At 38.4% G+C, this 14,952-nt stretch overlaps 2 protein-coding genes across 4 annotated transcripts; both read left to right on the plus strand.

Moving 5' to 3' along the window:
• Positions 1-861: 861 nt before the first annotated feature.
• LOC102217081 (ras-related protein Rab-33B-like) lies at positions 862-4,397 on the plus strand. 2 transcript variants are annotated; one of them, XM_005798095.3, is made up of 2 exons: positions 862-1,134; positions 2,121-4,397. In XM_005798095.3, exons 1-2 carry the CDS (start codon positions 877-879, stop codon positions 2,565-2,567), a joined length of 705 nt encoding a protein of 234 aa, XP_005798152.1. In that variant the 5' UTR covers positions 862-876; the 3' UTR covers positions 2,568-4,397. The 2 variants fall into 2 exon arrangements, with proteins under 2 accessions (XP_005798152.1, XP_023192549.1); XM_023336781.1 differs by having other exon boundaries at positions 2,127-4,397.
• Positions 4,398-5,102: 705 nt separating this feature from the next.
• LOC102222160 (katanin p60 ATPase-containing subunit A-like 1) lies at positions 5,103-14,261 on the plus strand. 2 transcript variants are annotated; one of them, XM_023336355.1, is made up of 11 exons: positions 5,103-5,283; positions 5,739-5,913; positions 7,448-7,602; positions 7,815-7,962; positions 8,239-8,363; positions 8,454-8,559; positions 10,614-10,772; positions 10,889-11,015; positions 11,187-11,321; positions 11,444-11,570; positions 13,053-14,261. In XM_023336355.1, exons 2-11 carry the CDS (start codon positions 5,752-5,754, stop codon positions 13,249-13,251), a joined length of 1,443 nt encoding a protein of 480 aa, XP_023192123.1. In that variant the 5' UTR covers positions 5,103-5,283; positions 5,739-5,751; the 3' UTR covers positions 13,252-14,261. The 2 variants fall into 2 exon arrangements, with proteins under 2 accessions (XP_023192123.1, XP_005798088.1); XM_005798031.3 differs by having other exon boundaries at positions 8,242-8,363.
• Positions 14,262-14,952: the final 691 nt, after the last annotated feature.

A 14,952-nucleotide genomic window follows, 5' to 3' on the forward strand; every position in this document is an offset into this window, starting at 1 on the left:
TTAAACAAAAGATGGACCTTGTGACATGTTTTGATCAGTTAATAATAAAATAGGAGAACCAACGCTGACTATTAATGTTTTTCTTGAGGTAAAATTGGAATTTTACTAATTTTACCTCTATATGGGTAAAATATAGTCACATTTTCAAAAATCTGAAATAATCATGAAAAATTTAAATTCAATGTAACTTTAGTGTTTGGAGAGCCCACACATGCTCATACTGTACAATTCTATATATATATTATATATATATAAAAGCAATGAGCAATTTTACTTAAGAACTTAAAGCATCGCTAAATGTCACCCGTAGCCAAGAGGAAATCATTGGAAATACGCAAAATCTGCCTGTGGTTATTGTTTTATTGTTTTGATTTTAGTGAGTGAGGTAAATTAGCAAACAGACTGTGCATATATATACACATATATGGGGGTGGGCCAAGATTAGATTACCCCCATATGACCTTGAGATGTGATAGTTTTCCATATGGCAGTATTTATATAAAAAAATAACCAAAATGTGAGAAAGAATCTAGAAAAGAAACAATTACTCCTTCAGTTACCCAAGATATGTGGAAGTTTTACATTAAACTGTAAAAAAAAAAAGTTTTTTAGTGTATAAATTCAATGAAATAAAAATACATTTAATTTAAACAACACATGTGATTTTCCTTTTCATCATTCATTGCATATAAATGTGCACAGTCCGTTTGCTAATTTCCCTCGAAGAACTCACTAAAATCAATACAGTAAAACAATAACCACAGGCAGATTTGGCGTATTTCCAATGATTTCCTCTTGGCCAAAGGTGACATCTAGCGATGCTTTCTTAAGTTCTCGCGATACCTGACCGCCGTCCAGACAGCAACGAGATGAGCCATGGCAATAGAAAACAAACCAGAGGAAGAATTTGACACAGTTTTCAATCTGAATGATTCCCTGGAGCTCTCCGCTCATTCAGAGCGTGACTGTGGAAAGGCACGAATCTTCAAGATAATAGTCATAGGAGACTCAAACGTGGGGAAGACGTGCCTGACTTACCGCTTCTGCGGGGGCACTTTCCTGAAAAACCCAGAGGCAACTATCGGGGTGGATTTCAGGGAGAGGACGGTGGTGCTGGACGGAGAGACCATCAAGGTGAGGTGACGCACGTCAGCAATTATCCACAAGAAACGATAAACATGCTCTGTGTGGTGTATTGGTTTTATTGGAAGATTAGAGGAAAAGCGTTCCAATCGTCTCATGAAATTATAGCTTCTTTAGTGAAAAACGGGCTAATGGGCTACAGCTGTCCACAATTTAGGATTTTATATTTTACCTTTAACATTTTTTCAGTTTGCAAAAGTCTATAATTAGAGCTGTTCATTCAACAGTTTTCTCTTCGATGTTCTCATCGAAGGAAAACAGGTGCTACATCTCATGACACAATGTCTTGCAAAAATATCAGTATTCGTTACACCCTCAACCACAAATCTGTCTTCTTTGACTTTTACACCAACAAAAAGTTGTGTTAAGACTTGTCTCTACCAGCTTTGTGCATTTAGAGACTTATGTTAATGCCCATTCTTCACAAACTGTCTCACGTATAGCATCTATAGACATCCCTTTTGTAAGGACTTTGACTAGGCCATTCTAATTCATGGATTTGCTTTCATTTAAACCTTTCTATTCCTATTCTGGGTGTGTTTATGTTTGCTTTCACCCTGGAAGTGAAAGTTTTAGCTTAATAAGTATGTTGTTTCTCCAGCAATTGGCCTTTGTTAAGTCTACTACAAAAAAAGGCCAGTTAATGATTAGTCGGCTACTAAATTAGTTGACAGTTATTTTAATAATTGATTAATCACGATTAATTGCTCCAGCCCTAATTTCTATTTCTTCTATAAATACTACGACAAAATACTGTAAACCAGCTCAGTCCCAAATCACATGTCAAAGGTCTTTCTTCATCATTACAATACTGATTCTTGAAACCAAACTCTGCAAACCAGACGGTGACCGAACAGAGATTCTCCATGCTGTCGTTTGTTTTCTTGCCCCGATTGATTGCTCGGTAAGAAAACGACAGCGTCACTCTTGCTGTGCGCGCTGAACAACAACGAATCTGCTTCTGCCCCCTTTTCCAGTTGCAGATTTGGGACACAGCGGGTCAGGAGCGTTTCAGGAAGAGCATGGTGGAGCACTACTACCGCAGCGTTCACGCCGTCATCTTTGTGTATGACGTGACCAATCTGCCATCCTTCGAAAGCATCCCCGAGTGGATCGAAGAGTGCAGCAAACACTCCGTGGGGCCCCTGGTGCCGCGCATCATCGTGGGAAACAAATGTGACCTGAGGGAACATCGGCAGGTGCCCGCCTCTGCCGCTCACTGTCTTGCCGACAGCTACAACTTCCCCCTATTCGAGACTTCGGCCAAAGACCCCGCTGAGAAGGAGCATGTTGACGCCATCTTCCTGACTTTAGCTTATCGGCTGAAGAGCCACAAGCCCCTGAGACTGAAGCAGCTGAGTGAGAGCTCTGTTAGGGAGCTGAGGAGCCAGAGAGAACAGGAAACGACATTTTGTCAGTGCTAAGGTCTACTGTGGACTTGCAGGGTGGACAAAGGCCACAGGATCCGTCTGAACATCTGTTTAAAATCAACATTGTCACTAAATTAGTGAGCGGTATTTCAAAAGTAGAAAGAAGCTTTCTGTCATTTCTAAAATGCTCTCTGGCAGATGTGAGGCACAGGTCACGGTCATGGCAGCAAAGACCGATCGGTTGGAGCAAAAGTTTAACCGATATTTCTACAAAAAGTCAATGTGGAGATATGTCAAGTATTTGCACTTCAGAAAACAATTATGATTGACGAGAAAAGTCTACGTCGATCTCTCTCTAGTAGAATTATGTTCTGTCATTGAATTACTTTGCAGACTGCTGGACAGAGACTCAAAAATAAAATGTTTAAAGTCACCAAAGCAGATAGAATGACAATGGAACTGTGATGAAATTTGCAATCATTTTCTTTTTCTGTATGCGTTGCAAACACAAGTCTAGAATAATGTTACATAACAAATGAAAAAGAAAGAATGCAAGTTGTAAAATGCTGCTACTTTATGGGTACAAAATATAAATTCATACAGCTGACCTGCAAAGCATATCTAGAATAAGCTCTGGTTCCTAGGAATCGGCATGAAATGTATCAAACATGACTGATTATTAAGTTGCATGTAAACTGTCTAAACAACATGTTACAAAAGCATAGCAATTTGACTATTTGAGTCTGAGTGATGAAGAAAACGCACTTTACTATGCATTATTTATAGAACTTTGAAGGAAGCTGAAACTTTTGGATCAGTGCAGTGTCATGATTATTGTCCTATCAATGTGGATCTGTTGTGATCATTAAATGTGCAGATGATATCAAAGTAGTGGGACCATTTCATGGTATTGGAAGCCAAAACAGCTAGAGGGCTGGTGCAGAGACGACCTCACTGAGGACAAAACAAAGGAAACGATCATCTCGTTCTGAAGGTCGTGAGCCAAACGCAAAAGCCTCAGCATCAGCGACCGTCCAGGAGAGAAAGTGAATGGGATTTAATTTGTCGGAGTGCGGCTCTCTGATGACCCCGAGCTGATCGAAGAACATCACCGCTATTGTGAAATGGGCCAAGCAGAGACTGCAATTTCTGGGGGAACCTGAAACCAAAGTCGCTCCTCCCTACCAGCATCTCGCATCATCCCACAAGGCTGTGGTTTAGTTGCGGTTTTTGATGGGGTGTTACAGATCTCTTCCCAGAGCAGCATGCAGAGAGTGTAGCAAAAAAATTAAATTAAATTCTGTAAGTTGAGTGTGAAAAGGGTTTTCTAAGGCTCAATTGTATGTCCAGTTACTTGGAACAGTCATTTTATTACTTAGACAAGTTTAAATTGGATTTGCTCAACCCCAGTTTAACATCTGGCCTCATTAGTCTGGTCAGCACAAATGCATAGTATTTTGCTTATTATACACTGAACAGTTGTGTGTTAAAAACAGCTAAATTTACAGAACCTGTTTCTACTTTTGAAAATACAAAAAAAAAGTGTTTTCAGTGTTTGCTTGCAATAAGCAAAATCGTTGAAAAGCATGATGTATAGAAACTTGTAAAACCTGGACTTACAGTATATTAGGAGGACTTCTTATTCACTATATCTATTGATTTTCAGTTAGATTGGCTTCCTTTGGGGGGTTTGTTTGAGTGAGGGGCAGCATTCGTTTAAGAACCACCACTGCTCATGATACTCCAGCTGCAATGACAGAAAAAACAGTGCTGCAGTGAATGTGAATGTTAATATGTAGTTAAAATGTCTCTAGAGAATCTTTCAGAGCTACTGCAGGAACAGGGCTCTGAAAAATGTTACTTTTTATTGTACTTTTAAAATTATGTCACCAGTTAGATAAACAATTAAATGGAAATAAATTAACTTGATTTAATTTCTTGTGTTATTGTTGTCACAACCGATAAACTCTATTATATGGGGGCTGGTTGCACAGTGGTAACACTGTTGCCTTGCAGCAATATGGTCTTGGGTTTGAATCCTGGCCTGGGATCTTTCTGTTTAGAGTTTGCGTGTTTTCTCGGTGCATGCGTGAGTTCTCTCCTGGTACTCCAGCTTAATCCAAAAACATGTTACTGATAGTTAATTGGTCTCCAAATTGACCAAAGGTGTAAGTGTGTGAGCTGGTTATTTCTTCTGTGATGATCTGTCGAGATTGTACCACGCCTGTCGCCGCTGGAGATAGGAGATAGGCACCTGCTACCTGGCGACCCTTCAAGAATAAGCGGAGAATGAACGAATGAAAATAAAATGTCTAATGTTGAGACTGTCTCACCCAGATTTCAATATTTGACCTATTTTCAGCGACGACTAGCGGTCATCTCTTGCGTAGCAACAACCCTGATGAAGCGTTTAATAAACCCCGTGCAAAAATAATTATTTCAGTTCAGTCCAGTCACTAAAAAGGAATAGACTTGTTACATGTGGAAAGCTGATGTAAATACATTTTCTCCATCGATTCTTTAGCTTTTCCGCCTTCCCAATAAGCCATTCTCCTGATAATCTCTCATTCAGGTGCAGTGTTCTCTTCTTTACCATTTTTTTGAACGCGTAAGTGAAAGCATCGCGGCAACCTAGACTGTCCATGTTCTTCACGCGGCGTCTCTTTGCGCCCATGGTAACACCTTGCTCAACGTTGGACTGCTAATTCACAAACTACCTCACCCACAGTCGCATTTTGTGCAGGTGTAAGGAACACTTTCACAAAAAAAGGTATTGTTAAATGCACGGTATGTGTCTCTTGTGGGAGGATTATGGGAGTGTTTGCTTACTGACACACGGCGGCCAGTTGAATTTGTTTTTTTGTCTGTCGCCGTCTGACCGCGAGTTAGCAAAAAGCTAACGTCAAAGTGGGTGTAAATATGTTCGTACAGTAATTTGGGTGTTGAATTGTTTTTATTGTATTTTTTCCGAGCTGTTTGTTCACCCGCGTTAAAAAAACGAAAAACAAATCGGTGTCCCTGTTATCAGCTAGCTTCTTTTCATGTAGCAGGTGTTGCTGTATAACTGATAGGAAGCTGCATAATTAATTAAATCTTTTGGCCATTTAACATGAATGAGACTTGGTGAATTATTTGTAGAGTTCCGTGGACTTTTCAGTTGCTAAAATGTACAAACTCGTTGTTAAATCGCGCAGTTAATTCAGGAGATTGTTTGCTTTTCTACAGCTGTTTATGAAGCATGAATTTGGCAGAGATATGTGACAACGCCAAGAAGGGCCGTGAGTATGCCCTGCTTGGAAACTACGACTCCTCCGTGGTGTACTACCAAGGCGTGATTCAGCAGATCCACAAGCACTCTCAGTCCCTCAGAGATCCAGCTCTGAAGGTTAAATGGCAACAGGTCAGTCATCCTTCTTTTTCACTTGCATTGACAATGAACTGCAGATCAGCAGGACAAATGCACAGGAGTCACCCTGGATTACGTCTTACTTTCCTGCTTTCTTTTTGCATAGTTTGAATGTAGGGTTTTATTTTTACTACTACTATCAGGCTTGATATATTTTTTGTTCTATTATAATTCATGATCTCCCATCTAACATGCTGGTTATTGGGTTTCTGGGAGTTTTTCAATAGGGTGCTTATGCAGCCTATAAAGCCATCTTTCCATCCATCTGTCCAAGCATTCACACATGCACTAATCCTTAGATGTGTCTACCCTTTCATCCATTTTTACTTGTTCAACTTTTGTCTGTCAACTCTCATCAATTTGTCCTTCTGTATGTTAATCCACCTGTCTGTTCATCCTTACCATTTCTGGTTTCTGCAGGGTATATTTAAAGAAAGAACACCATATAACTATCTGTAGTAATTTAAGAGGGAACTTTTATACTTGCACTTTGACCAAATGCCCAAGCTGATTTCAGCCTGAAAAACATGGAAAATCTACAGGAACCCTGTAATGTTTTTTTTTCCCCCTAATTCTCCACACATTTTCTAGAGATTTTGAAATATAAATAAAACTAAATAATAACAAGACTATATATTTATCAAATTTGTACAAATTCAGAAATGCATGAGGAAGATGAGGCAGCAACTGTTAACACTGAATTTAAATTAGCTGAGTAAAAGAGTCCCTTGTGCTTGACTCTCTCTCAGTTGGAGAGCTGGACAACACAACAGGAAATGACCCCAGATCATGAACAGAGCATTGAACCCCCCACACCCCCGTCCCTGCGAATCTGAGACAAGACAGACATCCAGTAGCCACTCTACACAAGTGGGTAGCAGCCCTGTTGAAAACATCTGAAGAGGGACGAAAGCTGTGATTACATAAAGCTAAAAAAGTGATTTTTCTTAGGGGTTGCCGCAAAAGTACAGCACAAAGAGCTCTTGGATCAAGACCGATGCATTCAGAGCAGTGATTCTCAAGGCTTTTTCTAACAGCTACCACTTCAGTAAATACTGTACCCAGATTTCCATGTGCCACCATTTTGAGATACATTTTAAAATAGTACAGTTTAGAGGACATGGACTTATTTGTCATAAAAAGAAAAACAAATAGTTTCTGTCCCATATTTACTCTGAAGTTGTAATTTTTGAGTTTTAAGATGGAAAAATTCACAAAAATGCCCCTAGAAGTTAGACTTCTTAGTGGAAAAGTCAGAATTTTCTCACCTCTACCTCAAAATCCAATATGGCTGCCTGGCATGTAGAATTACCTGATAGCTTTGGTGAAAAATGATCATCTGATCATTTGTATCTTATCAAATCAGTTACAATCCTACTACAGTGGCAAACAATAGATAAATACATTGGTATTGGCTAAAACTGCTAATATTTGTTAGAATGGCCACTCATCTTATCAATTAGCAAACTTAACTTAATGTTAAGATTAAGTTAAAATAAATTGTTTCCTTTCTTCTGTGTGTGAGCAGCTCAGACAGGAATTGACTGAGGAATATGAGCAGGTGAAAAGCATCATGGGAACCCTTGAGAGCTTCAAGTCCGAGAAGCCAGTCGACATCCTTGTCCCTCTGGAGCGGCCAGAGGACCCAGCAGTTTGGCCCCCACCCATCCCAGTGGAACACAGGTGAGTGATGTTGTATCTGAATTGACTGTGGGACAAAACGACACAGGGTGTGATTTTGCATAGTCGGTTTTATCGCTACAGCCTCACTGCATCACTATTCCACTTATAGGTCTGCTTTTGAATGTGGGGGGTGATTTCCTGTCTATTATTATTACCACTGTTTCCCTGTCAGAAATGATTGTTGGTATGTTTAACCATCTGTGTATTTGTAGGAATCCTGTTGTGGTGAAAAGGCCTAACAGCGCAATAAAGCAGCACAGGAAGGATTCTCCTGGCATGCAGCACAGAGGAGGACGCGCTCAGGCCAACCCTAAAGCAGAGAGGCAGGCCAACAGGGCCGCAAAGGCCAAAGATGATAAGGTCTGACAGCTGCTGTTGCTCATGTTTTGGTTGACTAGTAAATTAATATAGGGAGTTAAAGTTTATATTTGTTTATATATTATATGTATTTGTTTATATATAAGTTTATATTTGTTTATATATAGTCATTTTGAACTATCACTCTTAGGTATATATATATATTTTACAAACTTTGTCTTTATTACCTAAGATGGGGTAGCTTTCTATAAATAAGCAATTTCCCCTTGGGGATCAATAAAGTATATTCTATTCTAAAGGAAAAATAATTTTTTTCAGCAGGGTAAGAAAGTGGATTCATTGGCGGAAGGAGAACAGAAGAAGTTTGATGGTACTGGGTATGACAGCGACTTAGTGGACTCACTAGAGAGAGACATCATCTCCCGTAATCCTAATGTACACTGGTGGGTTTCATGTGTATTTCTTTACAAGTTTTGCTATTTTGATGGATTTTGTTTTATTCTGCTTTCTGGCTTTTTTTCTGTGATTTGTAGGGATGATATTGCTGATTTGGAGGATGCTAAGAAGCTTCTGAGAGAAGCTGTTGTGCTCCCCATGTGGATGCCTGACTTTTTCAAGGGAATTCGTCGACCATGGAAGGTAGGTCTGCACTGTAAAAAATATTGATACCCCTTTAGAATTTAAATGTTGTTTTTTTTATGTTTTCACTTCAGTTTATATTATTTAGATTTATTTTTTGCCAATAAAAATATAACAAATGTGACATGCATTTCTATTGATCTTCCCCCATTAAATTGACACACCTAGATAAAATGATTTGCAAAAGAATTAGCCTCAAAGTCAGCGGACATACTCCAAAAGACTTGCAGTGAAAGCTGATTCTGCAAAGCATTGAGTCAACATTCAGAGATGAATTTGGCATTCTTTTCATATTTTTGGCAAAAAGGTTTATGTATCATTTTCTGTCTTTGTAAGATGTACACTACTTTGTGTTTTTAGGTTTGTCACATACGATTTTTGAAAATGTTTTAGGTGTATGAATGAATTTGCTCATGCATTATGTGTTCACACAGTTCTAAGTACTTATTAATGTCGGACATGTATGAGATGAGTGGATTGGCTCTGTTTTAGATGTGCTGTGCCTAACTTCTTTGCTTTAATCTATTTTCTTCTAATTTATCAAAATCCTTTGAACCCCCAGCTTTTCTCCCTGTCATCATCTTATGTGTCGGCCTCTCCTTAGCCTCATCATGTGAGACCTTTTCCCTTCAGGCCTGCCATTTGAGAGTCAACACTTTACTGTGTTTTACAAGAGCTCAGTTATTATCTTTTTTCTGCTGTATGCACATGTAAGCATTTCAAGCTGAAAACAAAGCAGTGCTTATTTCTCTTTGAATGCTGGAAAGGGAGCAAAATGTTAGTTCAGAAAAAGAGTAAGTGTCATTAGTTTTAACATTCAGCCATATTGGTCCTTAATGTTTATAACCATTATGCTGATAGTCTTTTCCGTTTGTAGTGTTTTACACTGGAAATCTAACATGTGGCTAGAATTTTAAGACTTCAATACATACAAATGAACTAAAACACTTCTTGTATAGTCTAATATGTAAAATCTAATATTTGTTTTCCTATCTGTGGTAGGCATTTCAGATGCAGTTAAAAAGGTTTCTTATTGTAGTACCAGAATACTGCTTTTTCTTTATGTACTATACTTACTTTATACTGTATTTACTTTGACATTTATCTGTTTGTTTGGACTATCTTGCTTTCATAGAAATCCAGATAAATTTGTAATTGTGCTCATTTCTTTAGACAGATGCGATAGATTGTGGATGCTCAAGGTGCGGCCCGGGAATCTTTTGTGGCCCTTGGAATAATTTTGTACGGCCTCCAAACCACAATTCAAAAATGACACAAAATTTGACCTGCCACTATAAGTGATTGATGCATATCTTCTTTAGTGCGAGTCAAAGTATATGTCTAGCTTCATTTTTTTTTCATTATCAAATAAGTAGGACCAAAAACATCCAACAAAACAAGTTATTAAAAAAATTAAATGTCAATAAAATTTTACAGTAGGTAGGATCAAGTTATAATTTATTTGTTCTTTGTTTTAAAATTCCTAATTGTGGCCTATGAGTTCTTTCAACTTGACGATTATATCCTGAGTGGCAAAACTCTTTTACACAGTGCCATAGATGGAGGATTTCAAGGTGATTTCTTTGATTTGTTTTACAAATCAAATCGGAAAAATTGGAAGCGGGGAGGGACAAACCAATGCAATTGAACAGAATAATTAAAATTTCTTAACCGAATTTAACCATGCAATAAGTCTCCATAACCCAAATAAACTAACAAATGCAAATAATTCCGCAAGTGTGTAGAAGGTGGAAAAATTAGATAAATGGCTTAAAAGGGACAAATATTCGGGTAGTAACTGTGCCTGCTGTGCACGTGACTTAGATCTAAATAATTATTTTTACAATACGTTCCATGGAAAAAATGATTTTGTTACCAGTGAAACACTAAAACAGGCAACAATAAATATCCCTTCATAACAATTACATTTAGGAGTCATGCTCAGGCACCCAGCCCTGGATTGTAGATCCTCCCAGTGGGACTCCTCATCAGCTACCTTCAATTACCTGCAACAGTCTATCTGATTATTTTCTTTTTTACACTGTTCTCCTCAGGGCGTACTAATGGTTGGCCCTCCAGGAACCGGAAAGACAATGTTAGCCAAAGCCGTGGCCACAGAATGTGGGACTACTTTCTTCAATGTGTCCTCCTCCACCCTCACCTCCAAATACAGGGGCGAGTCAGAGAAACTTGTCCGTCTGCTGTTTGAAATGGTGAGTGTTTCTGCAGACTGCTTTTCTGGCTGGAATATTAAACATTTCCAACCTGACTCTTTGTTTATCTGCATGTGTAAAGAACTGTTTTCATCTTTTCTTTTTTTCTTCCTTAGGCTAGATTCTACGCTCCAACAACTATCTTCATAGATGAAATTGACTCCATCTGTGGCAGAAGAGGGACGTCAGATGAACATGAAGCCAGCCGGCGTGTTAAATCAGAACTTCTGATTCAGATGGATGGTTAGTGGGCCACAGGGGGGAGGTGTTGTGTGTAGTAGGTGCTGATTGAGTGGATCGGCCAAGAAAGAAAGAGGATTCAAAGTATAAAACCTGTCAAAATGTGAGCTTTTATACTTTTAGAATTAGAACTACTTTGGCAAAACTTCATTTGTAATTCTGTGTGTTTTTCAGGTGTTGGCGGAGCCTTGGAAAATGATGACCCCTCTAAAATGGTGATGGTGCTCGCTGCCACAAACTTCCCGTGGGACATCGACGAGGCGTTGCGGCGACGACTGGAGAAGCGGATCTACATCCCGTTGCCCACAGGTGACCTTTCAAGCCACCGCCGTCCAACTTGTTTTCACGCAAGATGAGGACAATGCATGCTGATAGATCCATTTCCTCTTGAAGTCTCACCTTAACGCCTGGCCCGTTCTGTCTGCATGTAGCCGTGGGCCGTGTGGAGCTTTTAAAGATCAACCTGAGGGAGGTGGAGTTGGCTCCTGACGTCAACCTCGACCTCATAGCGGAAAAGATTGAGGGATACTCGGGAGCGGACATCACCAACGTCTGCAGGTTTGTGCGTACTTGGGACAACGTGATCAGATGTTACAATTGAAGATCTGTCTTATACACAGTAATGTGAATGCTGTTTTAACTTTCATCCTCTAGTATTCAGAGCCTTCTTTAAAACAGTTGTAAAAAGTGTTCACACACAGTGGTGTTGGCATTTATCAGCAAGGACATTGAAACTGATCAGAGTTAGAGGCTGCATATGACTTGAGACTGGGACAGGGGTTAACTTTCCAATAGTACAACCAGCCTAAACATGAAGCCAGAGCTGCAGGGCAAATCTAACTCATAATCTAATCTGTGGCTGTATTTGAAAATTGATGTTCACAGAGGTTCTTTATCATGGATGACCGAACTCGATCTATTTTACACAAACAAATGAGCAAAAGTTTCACTCTCTAGCTGTGACTACAAATGCACCACCCAGTTTTGTGATATTTAGGTGTAAAAACATGTTGAAAACATTTAATCCATTTTACAATTTTACATTTCATTGTGTTGTCCTCCCATGTAAAATCCCAATACAAATGCAGCTTGTTTAAATTTCTTGACCAAAAAAAAACACATTCCAACTCTTTGTACAACAGAACTCAGTAAATCACATTAAGGATTTGTAATATGATGTGACTGACCAAATGTGCGTAGTGAAGGCTGAAAATCTAGAGGTTCAGTCCAGAACTCAGAATCATGTAACCAGACTGTTAATTTTTTGCAATTCTCTGCCTTATGTTGGAAACCAATTACAAATAAATTTAGTTATTTGATTTTTCCACATTTATTAGTCTGTTTTACGTAGTTAATCTTAATATATCGACATGAATTCTATTTTAAATTCTTGTCACTTAAAGAACAGCTGTGCCTTTGTGAGACACAGCTTCAGGGTTTACAAAAAAAGAAAAATGTTTAATTATCTACATAGTTTTATTTAAAACAAAAAAGCAAAAATTATTCCTACTGGCGCTGAAATAAAAGTCCTGTTATTACACTTATAATACTTAACGATTAAACTTATTTTTATGCAAAAACAAAATATTTTTTAGCAACTCATTTCTCAGAATATTTCTATTGTGTTTCTTTCCAATTGGAGAACTTCAGAACAGTCAAATTTTCTTGTAAAAAAGTTGTCATTAAACCACGTCACTGGCAGTTCCTTGCAACAGATGGGAGAGGGGCACCACTCTCACATCTCTCCTTTCCATTTTTGGAAGTTAATATTATGTAAATAGATTTAGTTTTCTCTTAGTCTGTGGATTTGTTTTGCAAAAGCTGTGCAGAGGATTTTAGGAATGTTCTGTTCTGAAACGATCTCTGTTCATTTCTTAATCATTACTTCAGTGACCTTGTGTACTTCATCTAGGAACAGCCTCTAGCTTTAGGCAGCATTTCTTCATAGAAACCACGCCACCCTATTTTTGAACATTTAAGTCTCAAAACACTGAGTTCCAGGATATCTGGTAACCCTCTTTTCTGCCATGTCTGCATCAGAGATGCATCCATGATGGCCATGCGTCGTCGAATCCAAGGCCTGAGCCCGGAGGAGATACGAGCGCTGTCTAAAGATGAGCTGCAGATGCCTGTTACCATGGAGGATTTCACTATGACTCTGAAGAAGATCTCAAAATCTGTCTCTGCTGCAGACCTGGAAAAATACGAATCCTGGATGGCAGAGTTTGGCTCCGTATAGAGAATAGATGCAAACTCGCACAGTTGGACCAGAGGGTTGAAAAGAGAATTCCCAGCTTTGAAGTGTAAAGGCTTTGAAGAGGAGGAGAACTGTAGAGTGAGCCAAGAAGCACATCAGGGATGTTGGAGTCCACATCAGAAGGCTGGCATCTTTGACAGAGCTTCATAAAAACTTTGAGAAGCTCCACTTCTGCTCTTTTTACATTCTCCCCCCCCCACCTTTGCACTATATAGGAAGACTTCTGACATCTTCCACCTGGGTAACTTGAGGGATGTCAATATTATTAAGCTAAACACTTCTGACCTAAGAAAGATCTAGTAGTTGCCTAAAAGTCAAAGAAAGGAAAAATGTATTTGTTCTGTGAAACTTTCAATCTTGTTCAGCTCTCATTAAAAAGGAAAAAAATGTCTAGCACAGAGCATCGGACCTTACTTCTGATGACTTGATATACAATAAATCTACAATTGTAATCAATATTTCAAAAAGAAACTGTTAATGTATCATCCAAACTAAGCTAGAACAAAACTGTCACTTTTAACAGCAAAGGGCAAATGTTGACATTTTTTTTTAGCAAAGTTCAAATTGTCACCCATCCTACAAAAAAGTGGTCAACTTTGCATTTGCAAGATGTTCTACGAAGCATAAAGTTTATGTAGAATAATTCAACACTTGGACTCAAGTGTTGTAATAATTGCTGTTAGCAACACAAATCTGTTGTATTTGTATGAAGTCTTACTTCATTCATAAAGATTGTTGTCTTAAAGAACTATATATATATTCAGCACTTTAAATGTATTTTCTTAAAACTTCCCTGTGTTGACTACTGACTGAACTCTTGCGTTTTAGTGCTATGTGTTTGCTTTGTTGTGATTGTTATTTTGTTGAGCTTTTTTAAATTTGTCTTCAGTTTTAGATTAAATTTGGACAAACAAATATATGGAGAGCATAAAAATGTGTTTGCTTACTTGTGTTTTTGTTTTTTTCATTTTTAAATAAAAAGGAACATTTGTTTTGACCTAAAACGTTGCCTGCTTCAGTTCACCTATAGGCGTACCTCAAGGCTTCATTTCTGAGCCACTTTTAATCCACATTTATATGATCCCAATACATAAACCTTGTTTACTTTTAGTAGGCTATGTCATTTTGAAAGTGTCTCCACGGGATAAGCAGTTCATCCAAAATGGTGAAGCCAAGAGCCAAATAGAAATGGGATAGGTTTTCATGGTTCTATAACATTGGGTGTAGTATTTAATTTTGGGTATTGGTTGCTTAAAGTCAACAAGTATGTTTTGTAGATTTTACAGTTGAACAGACAGCAGCTCAGTTGTTAATAGAAATGCATGTATCATAAACTTTGGGTTAGAGAATTACTTTCATAAGTCATATGAGTCAAATGAATAATGTAACAGAGTGACCTGGTCTGGGAGCCTTGCAAGCTACTTGATCACTCAGACTCTTTTATTACACAGCCATGCTGTTGTAGCCTGATACTAGACTGAATATTTAACCTCTTCCCCTCTGTTTACACAGAGCAGGGGCAGATATAGAAGTCTGGTACATTTTGTTTTAATGTTTGTCTGTGTTGCACTGGAATGGCAACATATGTGAAATGAAGAACTTATTAAGTTCAACATTAATGCAAACGTTGATTGTACCAATTATGCATTCATGCTACGCCTTTCCTTGAACTCTTTTTTTTTT

This window comes from Xiphophorus maculatus, chromosome 7 (assembly GCF_002775205.1).
Source record: "Xiphophorus maculatus strain JP 163 A chromosome 7, X_maculatus-5.0-male, whole genome shotgun sequence".
Lineage (NCBI taxonomy): Eukaryota > Metazoa > Chordata > Actinopteri > Cyprinodontiformes > Poeciliidae > Xiphophorus > Xiphophorus maculatus.

Bases quoted from the DNA above. Each gene is read 5' to 3' on its own strand.
- LOC102222160 (XM_023336355.1), top strand. From the start codon at position 5,752: ATGAATTTGGCAGAGATATGTGACAACGCCAAGAAGGGCCGTGAGTAT. The intron at 8,364-8,453 runs GTGGGTTTCATG...TGTGATTTGTAG, and splicing joins CGTAATCCTAATGTACACTG to GGATGATATTGCTGATTTGG. The intron at 8,560-10,613 runs GTAGGTCTGCAC...TGTTCTCCTCAG, and splicing joins GAATTCGTCGACCATGGAAG to GGCGTACTAATGGTTGGCCC.
- LOC102217081 (XM_005798095.3), top strand. From the start codon at position 877: ATGGCAATAGAAAACAAACCAGAGGAAGAATTTGACACAGTTTTCAAT. The intron at 1,135-2,120 runs GTGAGGTGACGC...CCCCTTTTCCAG, and splicing joins TGGACGGAGAGACCATCAAG to TTGCAGATTTGGGACACAGC.